The 26,181-nt window shown below is 42.5% G+C and overlaps 1 protein-coding gene across 3 annotated transcripts in view; it reads right to left on the bottom strand.

Moving 5' to 3' along the window:
• Positions 1–2,061: 2,061 nt before the first annotated feature.
• pkn1a (protein kinase N1a) overlaps positions 2,062–26,181 on the bottom strand; it is a 63,106-nt gene continuing 38,986 nt past the window's right edge. For all 3 annotated transcript variants that reach the window (XM_085277284.1, XM_085277282.1, XM_085277283.1), the window contains exons 2-23: positions 25,599–25,793; positions 21,789–21,894; positions 19,601–19,749; positions 18,742–18,862; positions 15,051–15,196; positions 14,100–14,313; positions 13,803–13,997; positions 13,074–13,183; positions 12,827–12,970; positions 12,517–12,592; positions 11,790–11,925; positions 11,401–11,527; positions 10,493–10,572; positions 8,970–9,045; positions 8,452–8,543; positions 7,997–8,173; positions 6,062–6,124; positions 5,305–5,381; positions 4,528–4,670; positions 4,240–4,347; positions 3,970–4,050; positions 2,062–3,770 (exon numbers count right to left, since the gene is read on the bottom strand). In XM_085277284.1, coding sequence (XP_085133410.1) covers positions 3,567–3,770; positions 3,970–4,050; positions 4,240–4,347; positions 4,528–4,670; positions 5,305–5,381; positions 6,062–6,124; positions 7,997–8,173; positions 8,452–8,543; positions 8,970–9,045; positions 10,493–10,572; positions 11,401–11,527; positions 11,790–11,925; positions 12,517–12,592; positions 12,827–12,970; positions 13,074–13,183; positions 13,803–13,997; positions 14,100–14,313; positions 15,051–15,196; positions 18,742–18,862; positions 19,601–19,749; positions 21,789–21,894; positions 25,599–25,793 — 2,820 coding nt within the window. In that variant the 3' untranslated portion in view covers positions 2,062–3,566. The remainder of the gene's footprint in view (positions 3,771–3,969; positions 4,051–4,239; positions 4,348–4,527; positions 4,671–5,304; positions 5,382–6,061; positions 6,125–7,996; positions 8,174–8,451; positions 8,544–8,969; positions 9,046–10,492; positions 10,573–11,400; positions 11,528–11,789; positions 11,926–12,516; positions 12,593–12,826; positions 12,971–13,073; positions 13,184–13,802; positions 13,998–14,099; positions 14,314–15,050; positions 15,197–18,741; positions 18,863–19,600; positions 19,750–21,788; positions 21,895–25,598; positions 25,794–26,181) is intronic.

The following is a 26,181-nucleotide window of genomic DNA, read 5'->3' as shown; positions in this document are numbered from 1 at the left end:
TGGCCCCACCTTATCATGCGAATTCCTGAGGTCAGATAGCCCAGGATGTGAGTGGGCGTTAAGGCGTCTGGGAAGGGATCTCAAAACTGGATTATAGATGGCAGAGAGTTGGTGTCGTAAACCACAGCCTCTGTTCAAAGATGGTCGCTCACAGTGGACATAGATGGCTTCTTTCACTCCTCTTTCAAACCATCTGTCCTCTCTGTCCAAAATGTGAACATTGGCATCCTCGAAAGAGTGTCCTTTATCCTTAAGATGCAGATGGACTGCTGAGTCTTGTCCTGTGGAGGTGGCTCTTCTGTGTTGTGCCATGCGCTTGTGAAGTGGCTGTTTGGTCTCTCCAATGTAGAGGTCTGGGCATTCCTCGCTGCACTGTACAGCATACACCACATTGTTAAGTTTGTGTTTTGGCGTTTTGTCTTTCGGGTGAACCAGTTTCTGTCTGAGCGTGTTGCTGGGTCTGAAATACACTGGGATGTCGTGCTTGGAGAAAACTCTCCTGAGTTTCTCTGATACACCGGCTACATAGGGGATGACAATGTTGTTGCGTCTGTCCTTCTTATCCTCCCTCGCTGGTGTCTGGTCTTCTTTTCTGTGCCTCTTTGCTGACTTTAAGAACGCCCATTTAGGATAGCCGCAGGTTTTGAGTGCTTCCTTTACATGTGTGTGTTCCTTCTTTTTCCCTTCAGGCTTAGAGGGAACATGTTCTGCCCGGTGGTGTAGGGTCCTAATTACTCCAAGTTTGTGTTCCAGAGGGTGATGGGAGTCAAAGAGGAGGTACTGGTCCGTGTGTGTGGGCTTCCGGTAAACTTCGATGTTGAGTTTGCCGTTCTGTTCAATGTGCACGGCGCAGTCCAGGAAAGGCAACACAATAAGGTTGCACACATGTTAAAATAACTCTATCTGGTAAATTTCCCTGCAGGTAGTGGACATTTACTGAGATAATTTGAAGTGAAATGATTTATTTATTATTACTGGAATTTACTGTTTACATGGTGCTGAGAGTACATGAGGATAAGATGCAGATCAGCACTTATCATTGCGGATCCAGGCACTCGTGTTTCCACGAAAGGTCGACCATTAAGGACCAGTTCTGATGTTTTTCCATTGGTGATGCTTTCTTCTTTAGCAGCCGGTCAAAAGTCAGGGAGACTCCAGGAGTTGGTGCAAATACAGTGAATCCAGTTAAAGTGATTTGCTCACTAGTCTTGTTTGAAGTCCTGTGATATGGTTAAAACTGCCACGAGGAGTCTTTTTTCTTCTAAAATTCTGACTCACATATTAAAACAGATGCTCACTACAGTCACATTTTTGATGCATTTTTCTCTGATGTAATATCACAAGAAGAAGAAATGACATAATTTGACTTTGTCCATCAGGAGAATAAACTATTTATCCTCTAATTTCATTTTAGTCCTGCTCTGGCAGGTTTGAATGAATGTACTGAAAAATGTTGATACAGAATCTGTGATAATGGGCTGTATACGCTCACCAGCCATTTTATTGGGTACACCTTGCTAATACCATTTGAGAACTGTCTTAAAATGTAATCCACAGCATTACACAGCAGTAGCCTGAACCACTGATAACAGTCAGGATGGACCCATGCTTTCATGCTGACTTCAGCTCGTATAGCCATAGTGGTCTTCTGCTGCTGTAGCCCATCTGCTTTAATGTTCAACACGTTGCACGTTTAGACATGCTCTTCTACATACTTTGTATTTAGCAAGTGGTTCTTTTTTTCCTGACCTCACTCCTCTTACATCAATAAGACATTTTCACTCAGAAAACCGCCAAATCACTGTATATTTCCTCTTTTTTGGACTATTCTCTAAATTGCAGTGACAGATGTGCACGTTCTGCTTCTAGAGGTCTAGAGGTGCATAAGTGCACGTAGTTGCTGCCATGTGATTGGCTGATTAGATGTTTGAGTTAATGAGCAGTAAAACAGGCGTATCTAATAAAGTGGCCGGTGAGTATTTATTCAATCACTGCAGCAGGTGAGTAGCCATCTGCATCCTGCTCCATTCATTCACAAATACTAAATTAAACGTGCATCCATCTATACATTACTGTGTTATTTTTATTTAAATGAATTTGAGATGCCCCTTTCCCCCGTCCCATGATGACAATAAACACACATTCACTCACGGTTTTCTTTATAAAATATGTCATCTCATACTCACATGGTTCTGTACTGTTGTACACAAGACAGGTAAAATCCACACCACCGCACATACATCTTAACAACAAACCACTGCTCTTGTGTGTTACACAGGTTTTCACTGTTGGCTCATGGTTTTCCTACAGATATCATCAAAGGTATTACCAGAGGTCTACGCCAGCTCTCGCCTCTCTAATTGGCTCTACTGTGGAAAAGCAGCTCATGTTTGTTTTGCTTATGGCGCCCCGCAGAGTTTCCACAAGTACTTAGACATCAACAAGTTTCGGAAACCGCCACAGCGACCGCAGCAGCCAGAGCGTAACCTGTCAGGGCTTAAGCGCCGAAAACAGACACTAAAACAACTTTTACAGCCAGTGAGGTTAAAGATTTAATCGCCTCGGAGGGAAATCACTTACTTCATGTTCACAAAACTCTGGTAGCACTCAGGTGACTGGATGAACGTGTCTCCAAACCCATAAAGAGCAGTTTATTACTTGTACATCACAGTTTAGTGTTCAGATTTTTGCTTTTGGAATAATAAATGTTTTCCTCAAAGCTTTTATGCTGACGGTTATGTGTGTGTGTGTGTGTGTGTGTGTGTGCTACACATTTATATCAAATTCTTCCTAAAACCCAAACATTCAACTAAAAAGGACGAGTCAAATGCTCTTGTAAAATCCGAGCAACCCAAGTTTAAAAAGTAGTTGGTGGACATCCAAAGGAAGGTCCACTGCAGCGAAGCAGGACAGTGGTTCTTTACCCATTAGTTAACTAATAATACACCTAAAAGCAGTCAAAAGACTGATGGGTATCAGCTCTGAGTGTCTTTTTTTTCTCTTCCAAAAACATAGAGGAGTTTCTGCAGCACACTGTATCCCTCCTCGCCCTGCTGCTGTACACAAAGGGCCACAAAGTAAAACAAAATGCTTTTTTTCTGTGGAACAAATACAAGTATAAATGTAAGGCATTGGTATGAGAGGCCACTGAGCAACCCCTAAACAGTCAAAAGTACAAAAATACAGCAAGCTCCTCCTCTCACAGCTGCACTGGCGACTGCCGAGACGTCTAAGACGACGGGAAGAGACTTTTAAAAGTCTGCAAGATACAAAACCCACTGCAGTTTCGTACAATGACTGGAAAGGGGGGCCTTTGTTTGTGATAAAACATTATAACCCCAACTAATTTCTGTCCAGGCTTTCATTTGCTCAGTCCATGATCTTTAAAACTCTGCAGACACACAAAACACAGTCTCTTCGTCTTCAGTTTCATTCATTCACAGTGTAACAAGAAGCGACAGACGAGCACGGACAGTCAGCTTGAGACATATCTCTGTGCTCCGGCTGAAACTGTCGCGAAGTCGTCGAAATCCAACGTTCCTCGAGATCTGTTGGCTTCGGGTCCACTAGCAGAGGTCAGAGACGTAGTCAAAGTCCCGGAAACTGTCCTGGTCTTTGCGGGAGAGCGCACGGGGCTCACGTGGAGGCGTGAGCGTCGGAGGTTCCGTGGTGAACTCCTCGTCAAAGTTACTGACGTCTTCTTTGCCGCCGATGGACGGGACGAAGGGAGGGGGCAACTTCTTCTGCAGCAGCGCCTCCCAGTCCATGCTCTGGAGGGAGAGACGGACAAGAATAAGAGCAAGAAGAGCAATTAAAGCTGCAATTCAAAGGGCTTCGAAACAACCACCATAACAGTCTGGCTGTAAACACACGAGAAAAACCTCTTCCACCTCTCAGTGTTTGCTAACGAATCTCCATCTTGCGTTCTCACCCCCAACAAGTTGCCTAGGTACCTTTAAGTCTACTTACTCTGAAAAATGGCTGCTTCTTCACCTCCTCTGCATCCTTCTCACCAGATCCCAACCTTCTCTCTGGGTTCCTCCTTAACAGCTGCACACAGACACACGAGAATAGGAAATGACGAGTGGCTATAACAGTGAAGCATCAACTGTCTGACTGTGAGTAAGTGAGGATGTCGGACTGATTCAGTGTTTCACGTGTAAGTGCAGCATTTGTCACATACAGTTTGTGTGCATGAGCGAGCGAATGTGTGTGTGTGTGTGTGTGTTTTTGCTTTACCCTCCTCATGATGCCAATAGCCTCAGTGGAGAGGAAGCGTGGGTAGCGGACTTCATCATTCACAATGCTGTCAAACACCTCCTCTTCATCATCCCCTGGGAAAGGAGACTACAAAAAAATACACCGGTCACACAAAAGCACAGTTCACTGAATCCACTTTTGATATTCTGTCATTTAAAACAAAATCAGCATTTAACTACAGCGAACACGAGTAATTAATCGGCACCAGATCAAACTAACACGTGGCTATAATAACTCCATGACCAGTGACAGAGGGCTAGCTCTTACCTCTCCCACCAGCATTTCATAGATGAGGACCCCCAGGCCCCACCAGTCTACGGCTCTGGTGTAAGACGTGTCTGTCAGGACCTCGGGGGCTAAAAACTCCGGAGTCCCACAGAAGGTGCTGGTCCGGTCACCAAAACCCATTCCTGCAGAAAAAAAACGAAAAAAAAAGATCTCTGAAAGCTAAAAGAGAAACAAAATCACTTCTTAATTTACCTGAACTTCAGATGATGAAAACCTGCCACTCTGTACTGTTTAATCACTCATATTCCGACATCTGTTTAAATTTCAGAATCGAGTGGAGGTATTACGCCAATTTCCAACTGCTTTACTGGAGACATTTTCCATGATTCACAGTTCAAAATGAGGGTTATTTATCTTACACAGAGGCTTTTTTTGCAGCCCATCAGCCTATCCTCTGCCTCAGCCTCAACTTTCTCGTGATTGGGGATGTGGAGATACCTGCTGTGGTGACCCCTTGTAACAAAGGCTTGGGCAACAGCAGCTTTTTCATATGCTGACCTTATTATTTGATATTGAGGCCATGTTTAATATGGGCACCCTTCATTGTAACCATACAAACAGATGTTGGATAATATGGAGAAGCTAATAGGTCACCTATGGTGTTTCTGAGCTCAAGGCAGGGTTCGGTTGACCTGCTTTTCAGGCTCCCTGACAGACTAAAAACATCACACTGTTTTCCGGTTGTAAGTAAATTTGTATCCCGAAGCAAAGACAAAAACAAATAAAAGACCGTCTGTCAGTAATACACAGATCCACCTTCTTTGCAGAGTCCAAAGTCAGCGATCTTCACATAACCATCTGTGTCTAGCAGCAGGTTGTCGAGCTTGAGATCTCTGAAAGGGAGAAAACATGCAGGTGAGAATCAGTATCTTCGTACAGCATTTAGATACAAACTCTCTCTGTGAACTGACTGTAATCCCAGCAGACTGTACTAAACTGAGCCTGTACAATAATGCTCACAGCAAACATCAGCCTGATGGTGCGACACTCAGTACCCCGGGGATGAATCCTACAGCTTCTGGATGCCCTGAATGATCCAGCATGTGGTACCTGATATTTTTTCAGCTTCGGGTTTTGTGTTATTCCTTGTTTGCGCCTTTATTTTGAAAGTGTTTCAGCCTTTGTGTGTCTCTGGGGTTTTTGGTTTCCTGCTGATTGTCAGTCACACCAAGTGTATAAACACTCTTTCCTTTGTCAGACTGTCTGTTTACCTTGCTCTGGTTTCTTTTGGATTATTTAACTTTTGGGATTTTCCTGCCCCATAATGAGGCAAAGTGTGTAAAGTTTCATAAAATAAACCTCCCACTGTTGAAGCTCCTATTTGCTGTATCTGGGTCCTCTAACTGAACTGCAAAACTTAGACTGACATTTCAACCTATGCTGGCAGAAATGTTTAGAAATTAAGAGCTCGATTTAACATCGATCTTTGACGTTTCTATTAGTCTGATGCTTCCTGAGGTGAAAGAAAGCTCAGTTTTACATCAGTTAAGAGGTTTGTGTGGGCTCGACTCACCTGTACACAATCTTATGGTCGTGGAGGAACTGAAGTCCGAGAACCACACAGGCTGCGTAAAACCTGAAGCCAAAAGCAGAGAAAATCAACCTCCAGTTAGACGCGATAAAATGGGAACTTCATATTAATAACAGACATACTGCTTTCAGACCACTAGCCACTGTAACCAAATCTGCTGTCTGAGGCCTGACAAACAGCTGCTCCCCAGCTGTTGAACTCCTCGGTATGGGGACAGCAGTAATAGTGCTGAGGGTTTTCTGGCATTATGTCCTTAAAAGACCCTGCACACCCACTGTAAACCTCATACAGATGGCTTCACTTATTTCAGCGGATCTTTTTAGACTGTGTGGGTATGCTTATGCTGTGGCGTCTCCCTCATTTCTCTTCACTGATGAGAGTTTGGTGACCTCATGATAATCCCAGGATAAATTCAACTTGTGCAGAAATCTAACAAATAAACAAACATAACTTCAACAGATTTCTGGAGGATGGAAGGCCTTTAAAACATTCAGTCTAATACAGCGCATCTCTAAAAGGTTTTCACATCTGTCCTAATGCTCAGCAGCGCACATGTACAAATCATAAAATAGAATAGAATAATCCTTTAATTGTCCCACAAGGGAAAATTGGTTGTAACAGCAGCAAAAACAACGCACACATACAAACAGAACAGGACACAGAACAGAAACGCACACAAACATATTTACATTATGGACAAAAGTTACAAAAACAGAGTACTGTACAGTTATTAAGAGTAAAGTACAGATAAAAATGGCAAACCCAGGCTGTAGTGTGCAAACAGAGCAGGGTACTGGAAGATGTTTAAGTAATTAAGAATATTTAGAAAAGGTACAGATTGTGTATTGTACCTGTAAATCATGTTAGTATGTCTTGTGTAAGTATGGCTTATGTGCCAAGAGACGTGCCACATACACGGTACATAAGTTACTTTGAATTTAAAGATCGCAGACGGCTATTTCACACTAAATATGACCCTTTAATATTTGTACATGTATATGTTTTTCACCTCTCTTTCATTTTTTTCTCCTTTTCATAATTTCTTTTCTTTTCAACTGCCCTCTCTCCGCCCTTACTTCCTCCTCACCTGAAGTCTCATGTCCTGAGCTTAAATCAGGGCTCTAACACATGAAGACGTGCACAAAGATGCTTTTTGCTCTCAACTTTGTCACAGTTAGTTATTGTCAACAGATTACATATATGTGACCCTTCTATCTCTGGCTAAACAACAACAACAGTTGGCATAAGCTAACGTTATTCCGGCTAATGTTAGGCTCAAATGTCTAAAAATAAAAAATAAAAAATCACGCTTTCTCTTTGATAAACAGTTCGACTAAATTCTCATATTGTATCAGAGTTGGACAAAGTTAGATCCACTTCAAAGAAAATGTCACTAATACTGGCTAACAGTGGCAAAAGCAGCTGTTAATGTCAAAAAAGTTCAGGATATCCTCAACAACTCAGTTCAGTATCGCTTCACCGTCTCATCAACGTATCGATCGGACTCTTTCCACAAAATTTTACAGCCTCCTCCAGAGTAAATATAAGTCCACACATATTGAAAGCTGAGGTAAACAGTGGACTGACAGCCTACACTCACTACAGATGAACAGCGCCCTGATTTGTTTGCCCTGTGGGAAAAAGTGGGAAAAAACACTGGTGTATTTAACAGTATTGACTCCCACTCTGAGGTGAAGGTCGAGATATCGTGCTTGACGGATTCTCGTTAATGTAACTGATGTTTTAAGAAGGGATCTGTTTACAATCTCTGTGTTTTAATGTACATATGGGCGATTACTACATAAAATGAGTGTTTATAACTGATCCCTGAGGTTGACTAAATTCATCAGGACTAATCTCTGGGAAAGCCTAAAATTTGCATGGAAATACTTCAAGGATAATCCATTTATTACGTACACGGCCCGTGGCTCTGTGAAGACGTCTGTGTGGATGTGCATCATCAGGTCGCCTCCTGCTGTGTACTCCATAACAAAACACACGTGCTCTGGTGTCTGGAAGCACGCAAACAGGTTGATCAGGAAGGGATGGTGCGACATGTTGACGATCTCAAAGATGCGCTTCTCGCACATCAGACTAGGGGAGGAAGGAGAGAAGGAAAGAGTGGAAGAAGAGGCAAGAGGAGGAGAGAAAAAAAAAAGATTAGAAGGCCATTTAAACATAATTAGATAGTGTTTATTTTAGCCTATGAGAAAACCCACACTCAGCCCACAGATGAACTGTAATCACAGTGATTCAAGACACAAATTAAATCCTGTGAGTAAATCTACTACTGGAGCGCTTAATCTCTGGGCTAAAAACAACAACCACACATCACACAAGCACAGGGCTGAGGAATAAACATCAGCACACACCTATCCACCTCATCCCGAGCAACGATATCTCCTTTTTTCAGGGCTTTGATGGCATACATCGTGCCGGTCTTCTTGTACTCAGACAATAACACCTGTAGACACATAGACACACTCTGATTAACTCTAACACATATAAAGCATTGTTTTTTTTAAAAAAAATCTTCTTTTATTAGAGCTTTTAAAACTTCTCAGTGGATCCACGTGTGATATGGTTTCTTTTTCCCCCTGCAGTCACCAATACTTAAAATGTGGCCTTCATGTGCACCTAACAGCATAAGGAAAACAAGCTTTCTTTTTTACAAACTGTCTTTTATTTTTGTTTGCCTGATTGTAGTTGTGACAGTCACATTGTGAGAATCCACAAACAGAGAAGCTGTTAATCTGGGACTTTTTTGCTGTTGTGACCTTCAGTATATTTGAGGGAATAATAAGAAAAAGACTCTTGTTCTTTGTGTTGTTATTAATTGGTTCGGTTGTTCCAGTTTTTTTTTTTTTTCTGGATTAGAAAGAAATCGTACCTTCCCAAAGTGTCCACGACCCAAAACAGCAATGAGCCTGAAGTCCTGGAGGGACAGCGGACCTTTCTTCTGCTTGCTGGAGAAACCAACAGGCACGGTGAGGAAGAACATTTAAACTAGACACCAAAAAGTAACAACTGCTGATATTACATGACACACATATAAGGACTGTGTACGTGTGGATAATACAAGCTGAATAATACATTAATACATACATGTAATAATGGGGAGCAGACATTTTAAGCTGCAACAGGAGGAAAAGCAGAGGATTTATCAAAAACATCAATGATTCTGTTTTATTCGGGTGTCTGAAGATTTTTGACAGCTAATAACGCAGCAGCTGCTCTCCTGAAAACGCCCAGCTGGGAGCGCTTGAGAGCGCTTGAAAGGCTTTGGAGGCACGCTGTGCCTCCAGGTGAGTGTTTGGTTGCTATGATACAGAAAGTACACAGACGTAATCTGCTGCAGGTACCTGACTCTCTGTCTGACTGCTGCTTTTACTCACACACGCACAGGAAACCAAATATTCCTCATAGTATTATTTTAATGTTAATACGCACACTTGCACGTGTGCACACTTGGACAGCAGCACTTAAAACTTGTGACAGAGGTTTGCTGTAGCGTTTCTCCCACTTCCACTGTGCTTAGACAGCTGGGTAAAAAGTGACAGTGGTGCATGCAGCTGGTTACATTTGTAACTCTCTTAAAACCAGAAAAAAGATAGATGTGTAGCGATGAGCACAGAAAAAATGCTCAGCCTGTCGCCATGCTGATGTCGCTTTGAGGACATCAGGGAAAAAAACAGAACACATGTAGTGGGTTTCCTCCATCCATAAGCTTCAGGCCTTTATGCTTGGAGGGTTGTAGGGAGGCTGAGGCGAACACCAGCAGATGGTAGGTAAGAGTCAGGGTCATTCATTCACACTTGCATTCAAATATTGAGCAATTCATAATTAACCTGTACATAAAAAGGCCTGTATGGTCTAAAGGCTCAAGCCCAGAAACATTCTGGCTTGGACGTGAGATTTAACCAGAAAGTCAAAGATCAGCTGCTCATCCGGCTCGTGATCTTTCACAATTCACAAGTAATTGTGATGTAGAAAGTCAGTTAGAAAATTTAGGTGTCGTTGGTTGGGTGTTTTAGACAAAGTAATAAGAATTCAAATCCACTGAAAGACCAAAACAGCTCAAACGACCTCTGTACGTTTCCTAACCGGAGGAGGCCCTGTGATAAACGCAGGATACGCTGGAGAGATTGTCTCTTGGCTGGCCTGGGAGGCTGGGGGGAGAGAGGTCTGGGCTTCTCTGCCCTCACAACCGAGCCCCAGATAAACGGCATAAAACAGATGATGGCTGGTTTTATTTCCACCTGTGCTTTTCCTACTGCCACATTTCAAAATGTTTTTTTGTCTGATAAACTTCATCCTCATTATTATATATCATCATTTATCATTAAAATCCAAACAAATCCATTTTAGAAAACAAAGAAGTAAAAGTGTTTCGGTGAGTGTGCGTGCGTGTACCTGCTAACTGAATGGGTTCGGACAGGGGACTCAGGGGCGAGGTCTCGGGGGGAGAGGGGATCGATGACTAGATGTTGGTCCTATCGGAGGACATGCGAGGGAAGAGACAAAAAAGGAACAGACGTGCAGAGACAGAGATTATAAAACAACATGAAATGGAAGACAGGAGACGCAGTCTGGAGCTGATGGTGACTGACCCTGCGCTGGATTTTAAATCTTTAAACCCCGCAAATACCAGGTCGACCACAGTCCTTTACATCCAGGTGTGGCTGTGCTGCTAACAGGAAGGACACCGTAACAGAGCAGAGAGTGGGTCGATTTTACGTCTCTGTTCACATCAGAAGGAGAGCTGACGTAAAGCAGCAATATTTGCAGTATTTACTCATACCGTAAACTCTTCCTCTTTCAGTCATTTTCTTGTAAATCAGACTCATGTCACATGACCATTATTTAAATGTTAAATGCCTAAAATTATATTAACTTAATAACTAAATCTCCTGTCATTAAAATGATTTACAGGCTTATGTGACTTTATAATGATGGAGCCAAGTCTAACATAATTATTTTTTCTTTCACAATCAGTGTTCAAAAAAGGAGTGTTTGTGCTCCTGCAAGCTACCTGGGAGTTAGACAAGGTTAAGGCACTAGAACACATCCCAAGCCCTGAAAAGTACAGTGTGCTTACAATGTAAGATGGGGAAATATTTGATTTTATTTATTTGTAATTTTTTCTCTGATACTTGCCTCCTTTCATCGAAACTTACCCAGAATGTATACATTTTTAAAAATTACTTAAACTGCATTACTTAACACTACTTGTATTTGATGCTGTTACGCCTTTCTTTCCCTGCCAATTCGAACTTTTAGTTTATTTTTTAGTTAGGAAAGCCCCGTCCCTCATCACACACCTCCCCTAACTCCCGGGTTTCCTCTCGCTCCATCGGTCTCACTGGAGTGTTAATGTCCATGTCTCTCTTGTAATCGCCTCTTATTGGAGAGTCGCTGTCCAGACTCAACTTTTCCACTGAGATCTCCCTGAAAGACCAACAAATACACACACACACAAATAGACCAACGTGTAACACAGACAAACAGACAGAACAACACAGAAGGGTAGTTAGACACGGGGCTGGGAAGGCATCGTTTGCTTTATTCTTTGTCTGGAAACAAAAGGAAAAAAGGTTCAAGGAAAGCTGCTACGTTTGATAGCAAAGTCTGACTGACGGTTATCAAACGTCACTCCCGATGAAAGACCGAAGCGTGTGCACCTGCGTGTACATATCTCAATGCGTCTCACCCAGAGTTGAGTGTGAGGCTTTGTGCGTTGGGACTGTAGGTTCCTGAGTTGTTGACGGTGGGGATGGCGTTTCGAAGCAGCCTCACCCACGTTCCGATATCCACGTTCATCTGACGAGCCCGGAGGAACGCCTTGCCTGAAAAATGCACAAACACACACATCTAGTCAGAGTCAGAAATTAATCAAACATAACATTCAGCCACTAAAACTATTTTGTTTCTGTTCAGGAATGCTGATATTTAGCATCTTAATAAAAAATGTTAAAATTAAAAATGGAAATTTCATAGATGAAAACAGAAATAATATTTCAGCATTAAAAACATAATGTTAATTTAAGAGTTTTCACATACTGGCAGATTAACAATTACAAGATCATAAAAAAATATTTTTTATAAGACACGTTTATGTTTTTATAAGACAAAAAAACGCCAGACCTTTACAGAGTTTAGCTCAAGTTTTTATATTCTGTTTGCTTTCCTATAGAAATGAAGGTAAAAAAAATAATAGTCACCACTAGAGGGTGCTGTGGTCTAAATAAAAAAAGCAGGGAACTGATGGCATAAGCAGTTGTATGTTTTACTGCAGGTAGTGTCCATCTTCCTGTCATGATAAAACTTTTAAAGTTTTACTGTTTCTCCATATAAAACTGCCCTCAGGCTGCTGAGTAGAAAATGGAAGAGAAATAGAAAATGTGTAATGTTTCTTCGCTGCTCTGTCTGCTCCCCACCTTGTTGCTTAGAAAAGACTTTCTTCTGCCTCCGCAGGCGCGGGACTCTCTCAATAACCGGGTTAAAGAAGGTCACCTGGAAAACACACAAAACAAAACATGAAAAGAAACGACCAAAAAAACCCACCCATATTTTATTTTTACGCTCAGAAACAGCCTTTCAAGTGTGACGTATCAAAGCAACGCTTTCCAGCACAGGTGCATGTGGCAGCTCACGGGTGGGCGCGCACATCTGAGTGTGTGTTTGAGTACGAGTGATTCGCCATTCATTTCGCTGTTTCTTTTTTGCAGGTGTGTGGTATGTGTGTACCTCAGCCAGCAGCAGGCCCTGAGGCTCCAGCTCCAGCTGAACTCTGTGCTTCTGGTTGTCCAGGAACTCCTCCAGCTTCAGGTACTTAAGAGCGCACAGCGAGCGGTAGTCCTTCCAGTAAACTGCGATCTCCATCTCCCTCGACTGAAGCGCAGGCACCCAGCGGTATCAACAGAGAGAAAAGCTGCCTTAAATAAACTCTTTGGTGCCTGCGTGCAAGTTTGTGGGAAGGAGATTGTATACTGACCCTTTCAAGCTCCACAGTGAACGTCTGGTCCCAGGCCTGCTCTCCCACAGTCTTCCAAGCAGTCTGACCCACCACTGTGTTATCCAGCTTCAGCACCGCACTCACCTCAGCTAAACACACACGCAAACCAATGATTTCCTTCATTAATGAATCCAAAAATGCACAAAATAATAAAAAAAAATTAACGCCGACCAATAGGTTCCTTTGAGATATGGAAAAAAGGACTAAGACCTTATAAAAAGCTGTTTGCAAACTGCCTTTAACCTCCTAGGACCTGGCGTCCACATATGTGGACATCATATTTTGGGTTATTTAGACCAAAATACTCAATTTTGCTCTACATGGGCCTAATATCCACTTACGAGGACATTTTACTGCAACTGTTCTATCAAAATTTTAAACAAATATCCTCATATGTGGCTCTCATTTTTCTTAAAAACAAAAATAAGGTAAAAAAAAAAAATCTGGTAATTCTTTGTTTTTACTTTCATCGGGTCCCAATATGCCCAAATATCAAAGAGAAATTAAAATGCATGTTGTGGAGGAGTTCAAGTCTTAGGAGGTTAAAGCATCTGTCACGACCTGACAAATAATATCTAACCTGATGAGCCTAAAGGGACCCACGACAAAGTTGAGGGGAAAAAAAGCCAATACAGCCAACAAAGAAGACATAAAAAGCTGAAATGAAAACCTTAAACGCACCACGTGCACACTCATACAGTCACTCACAGGAGAGCTCCTCTGTCTTGCTTGGCGTCTTCCCGCTGACGGAGCCACTGCGTCCGTAGAGCCCCTTGCTGCCCCTCATGAAGGACCGCGTGTCTCCGGGGCTGTAGCAGGGCAGCATGAGAGGTGTCCCTTTATTGCGCCCTGGGACCACCTCTAGTAACCCAACACAGCCCAGCAGCTGCACTTGTAATGTACCTGAAGACAGAGGAAAACAATGTAGGCACAACCTGAATGCATTCCTCGCTTCTGTACCTTCTTCTTCATATTGTAGGATTCTCCTGAGCCTGTATGACATACCAGTGAGAGGCGATGGCTTGCTGAGGGTAGTATACTGGTTTTGAAGGTAGGGGGCGCCGTGGCGGGAGCTGAAGGCAGGTGAGGAGGCCAAGACCAGCTCCTCTTTGATGATGCTGGCCTTTGGATGGTCCTCTGGCAGCTCTGCCAGGCGCTGGTCAAGAGAATCTCTCAGCAGGTCCAAACGCTGGGAAGCCTCGCTCAGACGAGACTGTGCCTGCAGAGCATCGAAACAGACGATATCTACCTTTTAAACTCTCAGACAGACATAAAAAAAACAAGAAGTCCTATGCCACTTCTCAGTGCACACATATCACAGTAGCACACCTTAATTTAATCACATTTTTTGTGACCTGCTGCTTTTAAGTGCATGCAGAAAGACAATGTTAGGCTTGAGCGAGTTTTTATGTTCATTTATAGAGTAAGTAAAGGCGTGCGAGTGAGGATTCAAACGGCAGAACTCTCACGGCATGTGGTGAGAAAACAAGTGGTTCATTGTCACTGTGGGGGTAAAATGCAGCACGTTACGCGGCAGCTGCTGTTGTGAGGCTCTCTCTCAAATATTTTTATGAACAGATTGCAGAGTTCAGCAGCTGAAACTGTTCTGCGAGGGATCTGACATCACGGGACACTCCTGCTCTGAGTTTCCTCGACGTATAACGAGAAACCATATCAGACCCAGACAACTCAAGATGCCATAATGTTGGTGAACAAACAAACAAACAAAAAAAAACTGTTGATAAGAGATCAAATTTTTGTGAAGGATCTAAGGCAAAGCCAAAGATAGCTGAAGTCTCAGAAGTAAGAGATAGCGGAAAACAAAAGGAGCAGATCTGAAGAAGATCTACAGGTGTGTGTGTCAGCATGATGTCATCGGTACAGCTGCCGTCTCACACGTGTCTGTGTGCGCTTTGAAGTGTGTGAAAGCGAAACATCAGCAGGATCCGCTCTAACCTCAGACAGAGCTTTCTTGTCCTGAACTTTGCTGGCCCCCAGGAGCCTGAGGACGTTTTTGGCCCCCTCAGCAACAGCATGCTCCACCCTGTAGTGATGTCTCAGCTCTTCGATACGCAGCTCCATCCCGCACACGTCTTGGTTACCTGCGTGAAGGAAAGGGGCAAACAACATTACTGCACAGCCGACACGATGGCAATCTCCTACGCAGTCTCTGTGCTGCGCGCGTGGCAGCTACGTTAAGGCTTTCCTGTTTTGCCAATGGCGTGTTACAGGGAACTCCCCTGGGCATACTAAGTTAGGTTAATGCCTTAATGCCTGTCATGCATTACACAAGAGGCGAACAAAGAAAACATTAGCGAGGCCTAGAGGGAGGTAAGCAGCCTCTGACTGTTCCCCAGCAAGCAGTGCTTAGCATAATTCCAGCCTCTCCTTCCAAATAGCCCCATATCCCTGCTCTAAAAGCAAACAGAGCAACCAAACAAAATAAGTCTCTCACCTATTTACATTTTTAAAACAGCTAGCAAGACTAAAGCAAAAACACTGCTCTAAATTTGTAGCTTCATCTCTGCTTTTCTCAGAAATATAGTACCTCATAAATGTACATTAGTGGGAAACAGAAAGTCTTATAATGAGATGCAGTGCTTTCAACTCAAAATCTAAAAACATGCTCAAGCTCCCTCACTTAAAAGACCAGATATGAGAATCAGCATAAGAGCAGCACCCTACAGCACAAATTAGAGCAAAGTGCTTAGCTTAATGGCACCAATACAGCCTTCAAATGATGGGCAACAAACTGAGAGCACTCAGATATGGGAAGAGCCGGAAGGAGGTGTGCAAGCGTGATAAGGAAAAGGACAATTGGACAAATGGCATTCAAAGATGATGCATTTGACTTTCAAACACCAGATTGGTTTAGAAGAAGGACAGAAGACCAGGATGGATGGTTTTTACAATTCTGAGCTGCTCAAATAACTGCAGGAGACAGAAGAGAAAGCAAGGACAGGAGGGAGGTAGGGGTGGAGAACGAAGTGGGTGCTTTTATCTCCTAATAAGGTGTTCTGCCTGGAGCACAGACCTCTGCTAGATGACCCCTCCACCGGGTGTGGTGCCTGGAGACTGTCTGTGTACACCATACACACAGCCCTGTGATATGGTGTGTGTGTGTGTGTGTGTGTGGTTTAAAGAAGAGAGACAGAATCAGAGCCAGAGAATATACAGCCGTGGTTGCTGTTAGAGACAATCAAATAGAGAAGAAATACAAAGGGAGGGGTGTGTGGTGGTTGATCAATTTAGTCTGATAAACACGAACATTAGCTCAAGCTGAAATTGTAGTTTAAGAAAAAGCCAAATCTGGCTGTGCAGCATCATTTTAAACTCTGCTGGAGAACCATTAGCTGCTGCTAGTATAACACACCCCTTTGTGCTCAGTATCAGAGCATGAAAATCCAATTAGAGATGCACAGACTGTTGGATTCTGGGTCAATACCAACACAGATGTTTACAATAACACTTTACGATCACAGCCAATGGAGACAGTGTACTGTTTTTTCACATTTTGCCTGCTTTGTTGTTAATTATTCCTCCTTTTATTCCAGTGAAGACAAGAAACTAACATTTTAGAAAGATTTAACTGGTGTAAAACTGATATGACAACAGATTTCAGCCACTGATATTTAAATGCTATTTTGTCAGCCAACACACATACACTCACCTACTGCTTCCCCAAACCATTACACCACCATCAGCAGCCTTAAACAATGATTCAAGGCAAGATGGATCCATGCTTTCATGTTGCTTACATCAAATTCTGACCCTACCAAGTAAATGTACAGCAAAAATTGAATCATGAGACCAAGCAATGATTTCTCATGTGCTACTGTCCAGTTTTAGTGAGTAGCCTGAACTGTAGCCTCAGTTTCCTGTTCTTAGCTGACGGGAGTGGCACCCAGTGTAGTCTTCTGCTGCTGTAGCCCATCTGGGTTCAAGGTTAGCATTCAGAAATGCTCTTCTGCATACCTTGGTTGTTTCTGTTATTTTACTACTAGCTCAAAGCAATCTGAATATTCCTCTAAACAAGACATTTTCACCCAGAGAACTTATGCTTTTCAGAACATTCTCTGTAAACCCCAGCTTTCTTCTCCCATTCAGATGCTCAGTTTGAGCTTCAGCAGCTCATTTTGACCACAACTTGATGTCTAAATGCATTAATCTGCTGCCATGTTACTGGCTCATTAGATGAGCTAAACGGATGTACCTAATGAAGTGGACTATGAGTGTACGTATTTGTAAACGATGTTCGTATATGTTGATACTTTTATGCTGCCAAAGCTGTGGCTTGGCTGCATTGCTTTTCATCCTCTTAATCGTCGGAGCAGTGGAAAGAACTCCAGATCATTAAAAACCCTTTAGGTTTTCCACATGGAGGACACAGATGGATAAAGTATGCCCTTAAAAGGCCCTTAAATAATCCTTCCAAATGGACATCATCTTCATTCCCTTAGAAGACACCCTGTCTTTTAACAGCCATCGGCGCTCGTCTGACAAGAGCAGAAAGGAATAGATAGCCCCAAAGGGAATATACCGTCTTTAAATCTGTTTTTTACTTCCACCCCCTCCCATCGCTCTCCCTCTGCTCTCCTGGTACATTTTACCAGACTATTCACCTCCCGTGACCGGCATCAGTCGGCCTGTTTTCCCAGCAGAGGGGTCTTAATGGTCCACAGCACTTAGTGCCCTATAGCGGCATGTTCACCTGCCCTGGCATTGATCGCCCTGCCACAACACATAATATGAATGTCCAACAGTAAAGGGAGAAAGCACACAGTTAAAAAAAATAAATGTTTGTTTGACTGTATCTACAACTGCACTTCGGTATGTGTGTTTATATCCATGCAACTGCTGCACACCTGATGTGTTTCGTTAACATGAAAATAAAGAGACTTTTAATCTGCCCACCACATTTTTTGTAGGCTTTTTTGTGTGCATCTTTGTGTGAATCGAATTGATTGTGCTAATATACCAGGTGGGCTATTTCACAGGCTTTTCTGTCCCTTAGTTGGCCACCACACCGATATAAACAGACACACACACGCACGCACAGCTTTCAGCGCGTCAACTCCAACTATCCTCTTCATCTTCTTCTCCCAGGCAGAGAGATGAAAACAGAGTCGGCTCTTCATTGATCTGTTTATGCTCTCTCATGTCTGCTGTCTGGAGCTGCTGCTCAGGACAAAACGTATTACACGCAGAGAAGAAGAAAAAAGAGACTGCAAATGCCACAAAGGGATAGTGAGATTGAACACACCTGACTAAAAGCACCTTGTCACTGCCAGCTGACCACAAGATTTAATATGCGATCGTTTAGTTCACACATTATGTAAGTACGGGCCAACTTAACACTCTTTCTGGCTTTATATGCAATAGAGCAGGTTGGATTTCATTTCTGTATCCACACTGATTTACTGCCAACAGACCAATTTACTGTGATTTGGATCAGCAATGGGTGCACTGATGCTTTATGGTCCTGACTGTGTAATTGTAACCTCTGATGGCTCTCTACTTTATAGACATATAAAAAATGCACTAAAATGTACCTCGGGAAATGAAAAGACCATGGTCAAAAAGCACAGGTACTACAAAAGAAGAGCAATCAATGTGGTTAAATGTGTCTATATCCCTTTAAACTCACCCTGTGTGTCGTCATTATGCTCCGTGGCCTGAACAGCTTTTCGAATTTGCATGCGGATGATGTCGATCTTGGTCTTACTGTCCTGAAGCATCTGCTGCGCCGTCTGCAGCATCTTCTTATCCTGGGGAACCAAACAGTAAGCAAGCCACATCACAAGACAGAAAAAGTAGACAATTATAACTGTCATTAAGACTATGCACCAGTTAGTGAACATCACAACAAGGTTTTCCTGCATTTACTTGCCATCAGATTAAACATTATAAATCAATAAATCTAAAGCTAAAGATATAAAATCTTTAAAAAAAAGAAACTAGGATGTATATGAGACAAAATATAAAAAAATATTATAAGATCCTGATTATGAGATTATAAGATCTCACCATATATCGTTAGCTTCATAGCATAATTGCCTAAGTCATTTGACTAAGTCAATGACTTAGGCACTTATGCTATGAAGCTAACGATATATAAAATACAAGGTTAAAGGAATGATGTTTGTCACTTTACAAAAACAAAAGCAAATAAATAACTAATTCTACTGACGAATCAACAGGGTGCCATATCCCTGCAGCAGTAAGACAAGTGGAGATGGAACAGAAAGGCTAAAAGACAACGAAACAAAGGCAATGTATATAGTAATAAAGGTAATCAGGTATTTATGAGTCAGCAGATGGCAAGGTTACTAACATGAAAGTGTGCACACAGTCTGCCACTTGGGAGGGGGGAATCTTTGTCTTGGACATTTTAACCCTTGCAGTCAGTGCTGTACACTTTCTCCTGTTCAGCTGTGCTTGACAGTGTGTGTGTGTGTGTGTGTGTGTGTGTGTGTGTGCATGTGTGTGTGTAGGCTGTTCCGTACCTTGGTGGATCCATTGGAGTAAACAGGGATCATATTTTCAACTCCCTGTTTGACTTTGAGCTCAATGTTGAGCTGTCTCTCCAGGGCTGCGATGCGTTCCTTGTGGGCTGACGTACGACTCTCAGCCCCCGGAGACTGAGGACACTCATCTGTGGCAACAAGTAAAGGTTGGAAAGTATAAAATAAGGAACACGATGAGGGTTCACATGGTGTGCTCTAAAGTGAAAATACCCTTTAGGGAATTACAAGAGTACTCCAATAACATTGCACTGTATTTCTGTGTGGAGAGTACAGGAAACTGATCCAGTGACTTAAGATCAGAGATCAACCACAGCCATAAGGGAAGAAACAAGCTGTAGCAAACAATGTCAAGCAAGATGATATAATATAAATAATAACATAAAAATTTCTATGCAGGCGCTGTGGAGAGCATCCTCACACAGAACATCACATCCTGGTATGGAAACAGCTGTGTCGAGGATAAAAAAGCTATTCAGAGAGTGATCCGCGTGGCAGAACGCTGCTGCAGGACTGCTCTCCCTTCCCTACAGGACATTTACGTCAGGAGATGCTGGACTAGAGCAACTGAGATTTTGAAGGACCCGTCCCATCCCAGCAACGAACTGTTCCAGCTTCTGAAATCAGGCAGAAGGTTCTGCACCATCCGAACAAGAACAGAGAGGCTCAAGGGGAGTTTTTATCAGGCCATTCGTGTGTTGAATACTCATTCACTGTATATATAAAGTTCTGTCTGTCTCTTTTTTTCTTTGCACAGTCGAGGAGCGTATCAGGTCACATTTCACTGCGTGTTATACCTGTATAACCAAACACGTGACAAATAAAGAATCTTGAATCTTGAATAAGCAAAAGCAAATTTTCTAATAAGTTGTAAAGTAGGAGGAAAATAAATACTACATGACTGCAGATGCTGAGGACTGAGCTCATACTAAAAATGGCTTCCCTTGTTCATGTTATACAAAGTTAGATCATTATGTTTTGAGTCTGTGCTCCACCACATTTTACATCAAGCAATCAGGATGTGATTGAAGTGTACGCTGAGCTTTAATTTAGGGGTTTAAGACACATTTAGCATGAACTGTTTAGGAATTACAGCACTTTAAATACACAGACTTCTATTCCAAGAGGCTCAAAGGAAATTGGACAAACTAACATTTTAAATATAAGGATTTAAAAAAATCCTTTGCAGTTTATGACTGTCTATAATCCACATCATGAAATGCTGTGTTTGCTCTCTTGAGATGCACACACAGCATTTATTGCAGCCACCCTCAGTTGCTGCTTGTCTGTGGGTCTGTCTGCAGTCAGTTTTGTATTTCAAATCAAATCACTTGATTTGATTAATAACTGAAAAGCAAGCGCTGTTTGGCTGAGATTGCTTGATCAGTTTTGTAGCATGTACCAAGTCAAGTGCTCTTGACTTGGTTAGTTTGTTTGTGTTTTTTTAAAACCATGGAAATAATTCTGTCATCGCCCACTTAAACTGTCTTCTGTGGTCTTCCAGGCCATTTTTGGTGTTCCTGAGCTGACCAGTACATTCTTTCTATGTAAGAATGAATGACACTGCAGATATGGTCACTTCCAAAGTTTTTGCTGTCTCTGATTGGTTTATTTTGTTTCTTCAGTCTAACGATTGCTTCCCTTACTTGCAAATACCTCTTTCTGGGCCTCATTCTGAGATTTCCAATGAACTTGTTAGTTAATTACTTTTGGTCCTCTGAAACGGTGTATAAAAATGGCTGTAATTCCTCAAAGATTTAACGCTTGAATTAAAGCTGAAAGTTTGCATTTAAACCACACCTTGATTGCATGATTAAAAATCTACTATTGTGGTCCTAGCTGCACAAGACTCACACAGCTTTTGGATATGAAAAGTAAAGTTAATGAGTATATGTTCTCAATTGCTGCTGTCAATTCTCATTAAATAAAACTTGTTGTCTGTTCTCTAAACGATGTTCCCTATCAGAGCCAAAAAGGCTGATAAAGCAGGCTGTGTGTTAGGGTGGACGAACGTTTTGATTAACAAGTCACTACAGTCCAAACATGTAGTATCTCTGCCACAAACACACTTGTACTTAGTATGCTGGTCATTACACCAGCTTATGCACTGAATTAATTACTGAAGATTAATGACTAAAGATAACGGAGCGACAGTTTCGAGCATACACACCTCGATTCTCTTCTCCTCCCTTCACCACAATATGAGCGTCCAGTTCCTGCAGCTGAGCATGCAGGTTCTCCAACTTGCGGTTTGAAGAGCGCAGCTGACTGTCCACCTGAAGACATAAAACCATTGCTGTTATGGAAACCATATTATCTACATAAAATCGTCAGTGTACACGCCCACCAGTGAATAACATGCCGGACAACGTGTGGACCACTAACAAGACATGCAAGAACACAATGACAAGCAAGAGAAGATGTCAATCTTTGAACCAATTCAAAGACATTAAATTAAGCTTTCCTTTATTTTCCCTATAATAAACATGCTGCGCAGTGCTCTAAACACTGTGATTCAGACTGTTTTTTTATACTCTTGGCTGTGTATGACATCAAAAAGAGGGGATATCCCTAATATGGTCATCTCAGGCAGAACACTCAAAACTTGTTTACAAAGGGCACTCAGTGAAGTGAAAGTGGACTTAATGGCTTGTTTCAGACAGAGAATAAAGTAAGGTGCTAATCCAAGGCCCAGGATGGGATAAATAAAGATTATTTTAATTTCTAAGTGAGCCAAAGCTGCTGTAAAGAGAATCGATCCACTTAAGCTCTCAGTAATTTTCTTGAAACAACATCTGAGCCTGAAAGTCATCAAAGAATTTATTATTTTGTTATGTTGACCTTCTGCATTAATCTTTGTTTTTTTAAGTAGTTAGTTCACACACAATGCCATTACACCCACAGGCTCTGCAGGAAACAAAAGAAAAGCCATAAATAGTTCTCCATTAATGCTGCTGGGTAATTTGCTGACAAGTGAGAACTATTAACCTGAAGGTGACATATTTCTGTGCTCGCTCAGTAATAAAACAGGTGTAATTGCATGAGAGTGAGCTACAGTTCTTTCCCTTTGAATAGTCATGACTTTTTTATGGCTTTACACAAACACAGCCTGAAACTTTAAGAATCTTCCATCTATAAAACTGCTCCAGTATAATGATAGCACAACGGTTTGATGCATACTCTGTGAGCAGCAGTGTCTAGGCAATCCTTTTTAATATTAAAGTAGCTGATGTACGTTTCAAAAAGGTGCCGTTGTGACAGATTTTGCATCAGAGGAAAAATGCAGGTTACAAAGTAAATGACAAAGTAGTCATTCACGCTCCTTGAAAAAAAATCTCCTGAAAACAAATCCACAAGTAGTAAAGGTACGCCATGTGAGTAGAGTGACCTGTCTGTGGTTTATTTGATCCCTGTACCCACATAGTAGACAGGTCTGGCCCGGATCTGGTGTCAAGCCAGCACTGATGGCTGACTTCTGGCATGGTAAGTGGTATGTCATCCAGATATGGGCCAGGCCTGGCGTAGGTGGCACTGTGTATGTATGGCATGCTACATCTTGCCCGATTGTGGTTGATTGGTTTATGTGGCCCAGGCTCATAGAAAACAGGTCTGGCCTGGATCTGGCATCAAGCTGGCACTTCTGACTGACTGGTATCATGGCAGGGAGTAACCATGATGTGGGCCAGGTCTGGCAATGAGGCACTATTTATTTTCCCATTTTAGTTCGAAGACCTAAAATGCCATGTTGCAATACTATACTGCTATGGTAGCCAACTTTCCAAATACAGGTTTCACAGGTTTGTGAGTGTACACTTTATCCAAAACCTAGTGAGGGTTTACTCATGTTTACCACCGGGTGGCTGTAGCTCAGGAGGTAGAGCAGGTCTCCTACTGATCTGAAAGTACTGAAAGTTTAGTGGTTCGATCCCTAGGTCTGCATGTCAGGAGGGTGAATGTGTATGAATGTAGTTAGGAAGCACTCAGTGTAGAGAAAGTGTGGGATTGGGTGAATGTAGCATGTTGTATAGAGCACTTTGAGTAACCTGGGAGAGTAGAAAACCGCTATATACGAATCAGTCCATTCACCGTCTGAGCGGAGTTTTCGTCATGTGACTTTTGCACTTTTATGTTCCGGCACATGTTGTTATTACATGGCTTGATTAAAGTGGACATTAGGCTGACATCTGGGGCCAGAGCTGAAACTGTTCTGGGCCAGCAGTGCGTCTGCAACCGGCCCGTGGCTGCACACAACTTACACCTGGCCCACATACCGCAAAGAATGGCGGCCCTTTGGTGGCCCCGATCAGGTTTTCCAGAGGTAATCCACACATGGGCCAGCACAGGACCACCAGTGTGTCTGCAACTGGCCTTGTGCTGGCCCATGTGTGGGCCACCTCTGGCAAACCTGATCTGGGCCACCAAATGGCCGTCATTCTTTGCGGTATGTGGGCCATGTGTAGCCACATTGTGTGGGCCACATCCGGGCCATACCAATTTTGCTATGTGGGTATAAGCTGGGATAGGCTGCAACTCACCCACCACCCTAAAGTGAATAAGTAGAAGCTGAATAAATGGATGGACGGAACTCATTGTCAAGTTCAAGACACCAATTTGAGCTTTGTGACATGGCGTATTATCCTGCAGGAAGCACCCAGTAAGAGATGCATACAATGTTGACATAAAATGATGGACATGGTCAGGATCAATATTCTGGCTTTGGCATTTATGTGCTCAGGAGGGTCAACAAAATATCCCCACACCATTACGTCACCACCTCTGCTTTCATGTTGTTTACGCCACATTTTGACCCCACCATCCAAATAATGCAGCTGAAATCAAGACTCATGAAACCCAGCAACATTTTTCCAATTATCTACTGTCCAGTTTTGCAACTTTATATATGTTCTTAGCTGACAGGAGTGGTCTTCTACTGCAATATGCCATGTGCATCAAGGTTTGACTTATTTTATGTTCCATGATGCTCTTCTGCATACCATGGTTGTAATGAGTGTTTATTTAAGTTCCTGTTGCCTTCCTGTCAGCTCAAAGGAGTGTAGTCATTCCCCTAAACAGGACATTTTCACCCAGAGAAATGCTATAGTGATATTTTCTCTTTTTTTCTGTGATTGTGTGGGAAAATCCCAGTAGACAGCATTTTCTGTACTTTTTCTTACTCAGACCAGCCACGTTCAAAAATCACAATTTTTCCACTCCTTGCTCAGTTTGAACTTTAGCAAGTCATCGTGATCACGTCTACATGGCTACATGAATTAAGTTGCTGCCACGTGATATGCTGATTATATATTTGCATTAAAAAGCAGTTGAACAAGTATAACTGATAAAGTGGGCAGTGAGTCGTGCCGCAGGCAAAGTCTGACACTCTGGGAAGTGACCTGTTTTCTGCAGTTGTTTAGAAATTCCTGTTTACATGTGTCATGAGCATGAGCACACAGCAGGAGATAGTCCACTTCAAATGTGTTTTCACTGGAAATGTTCAGGCTGTTTAGGCGAGTGTGCTGTCTACAATGCAGTAACACCAGTGTTCAGTGCTTTGCATATGTAAAAACAGCATATGTGCCTGTGTGAAGGATTGAGGACACTTCACAGTGTGGAGATAGGTGCCCAGAAATCTCCACACTTTGGAAAGTCCCAGTCTACTGAAAACAAACAAACAGCATAGCAACTTAGCATGCTAACAAATCTGTTCAGCTCCGGTAAACTCATGTACTCCTGATTCACCGGCCTCATTTCCAAAACACTGTAATTGAACCAGTTTCCTGTTATTACTGTGGTAAAACTGAGTAACTAAATAGGGCTGCTCTGATAACCTTATTTTTTCCTACCTTGCCAAGCTATAGAGGTTTTGCCTGTCTTATTAACAAAAAAAAAATCACTGCAAAGTCTTTAATGTCATTTATTTCATCAGTTCCCATTAATAAGCATGATACCTGGAGCTTTTTGGATTTAAATAAAACCCTACCTGCTGTGCATTCCTCTTGTCAGTCGTCGCCCTGCGCAAGTTCTCGGCTCCCTCCTTGATCTTTAGCTCCTTGCGAATTTCCCTACGGATCCTTTCCCGCTGCTCATCCAGAAGCTGCTGAACACTGGAGTCCGAGAAGTCCGAGTTTTGGTCCAGACCAAGCTGCTCCAGAACCGACAGCCCGCCTGGGTCACTCTGGACAAGAGGAGAGACGGAGCGGGAAAAAACGAGGAGATGATTAGACGAAATCAACAATCAAATCACTCTGCCTTAGCCTGGTTAGATGGGGTGTTGAGAGTGAGAAAGACAGAAGAGGAAGAGATGGTGAGCAAGATAAGGCAGTAATGGGGGGAAAGAGAGCAAGACATGATAGTGATTGGCGTGAGGGATTGGTGGGGGTAGAGAGGAAAAGGGCAAACAAGAAAGCTACAAAAGGAAGCAGGAGGATGGGAAAAAGATGCAGGAGGAGCGTCGAGGAATGGCAAAAGTCTTCTTCAGTTGCTGTTTACAATACTTTCAAACAAACTCTGCAACGTTTAACCTGTTTACAAGCAGCGCTTTGAAACTACTGATGTTCAGGAAT

This window comes from Mchenga conophoros, linkage group LG6 (assembly GCF_057382185.1).
Source record: "Mchenga conophoros isolate Kocher_MC1m ecotype Shallow Benthic linkage group LG6, M_conophoros_male_GT1.1, whole genome shotgun sequence".
Lineage (NCBI taxonomy): Eukaryota > Metazoa > Chordata > Actinopteri > Cichliformes > Cichlidae > Mchenga > Mchenga conophoros.
This window is presented reverse-complemented; position numbering and strand designations above follow the sequence as displayed.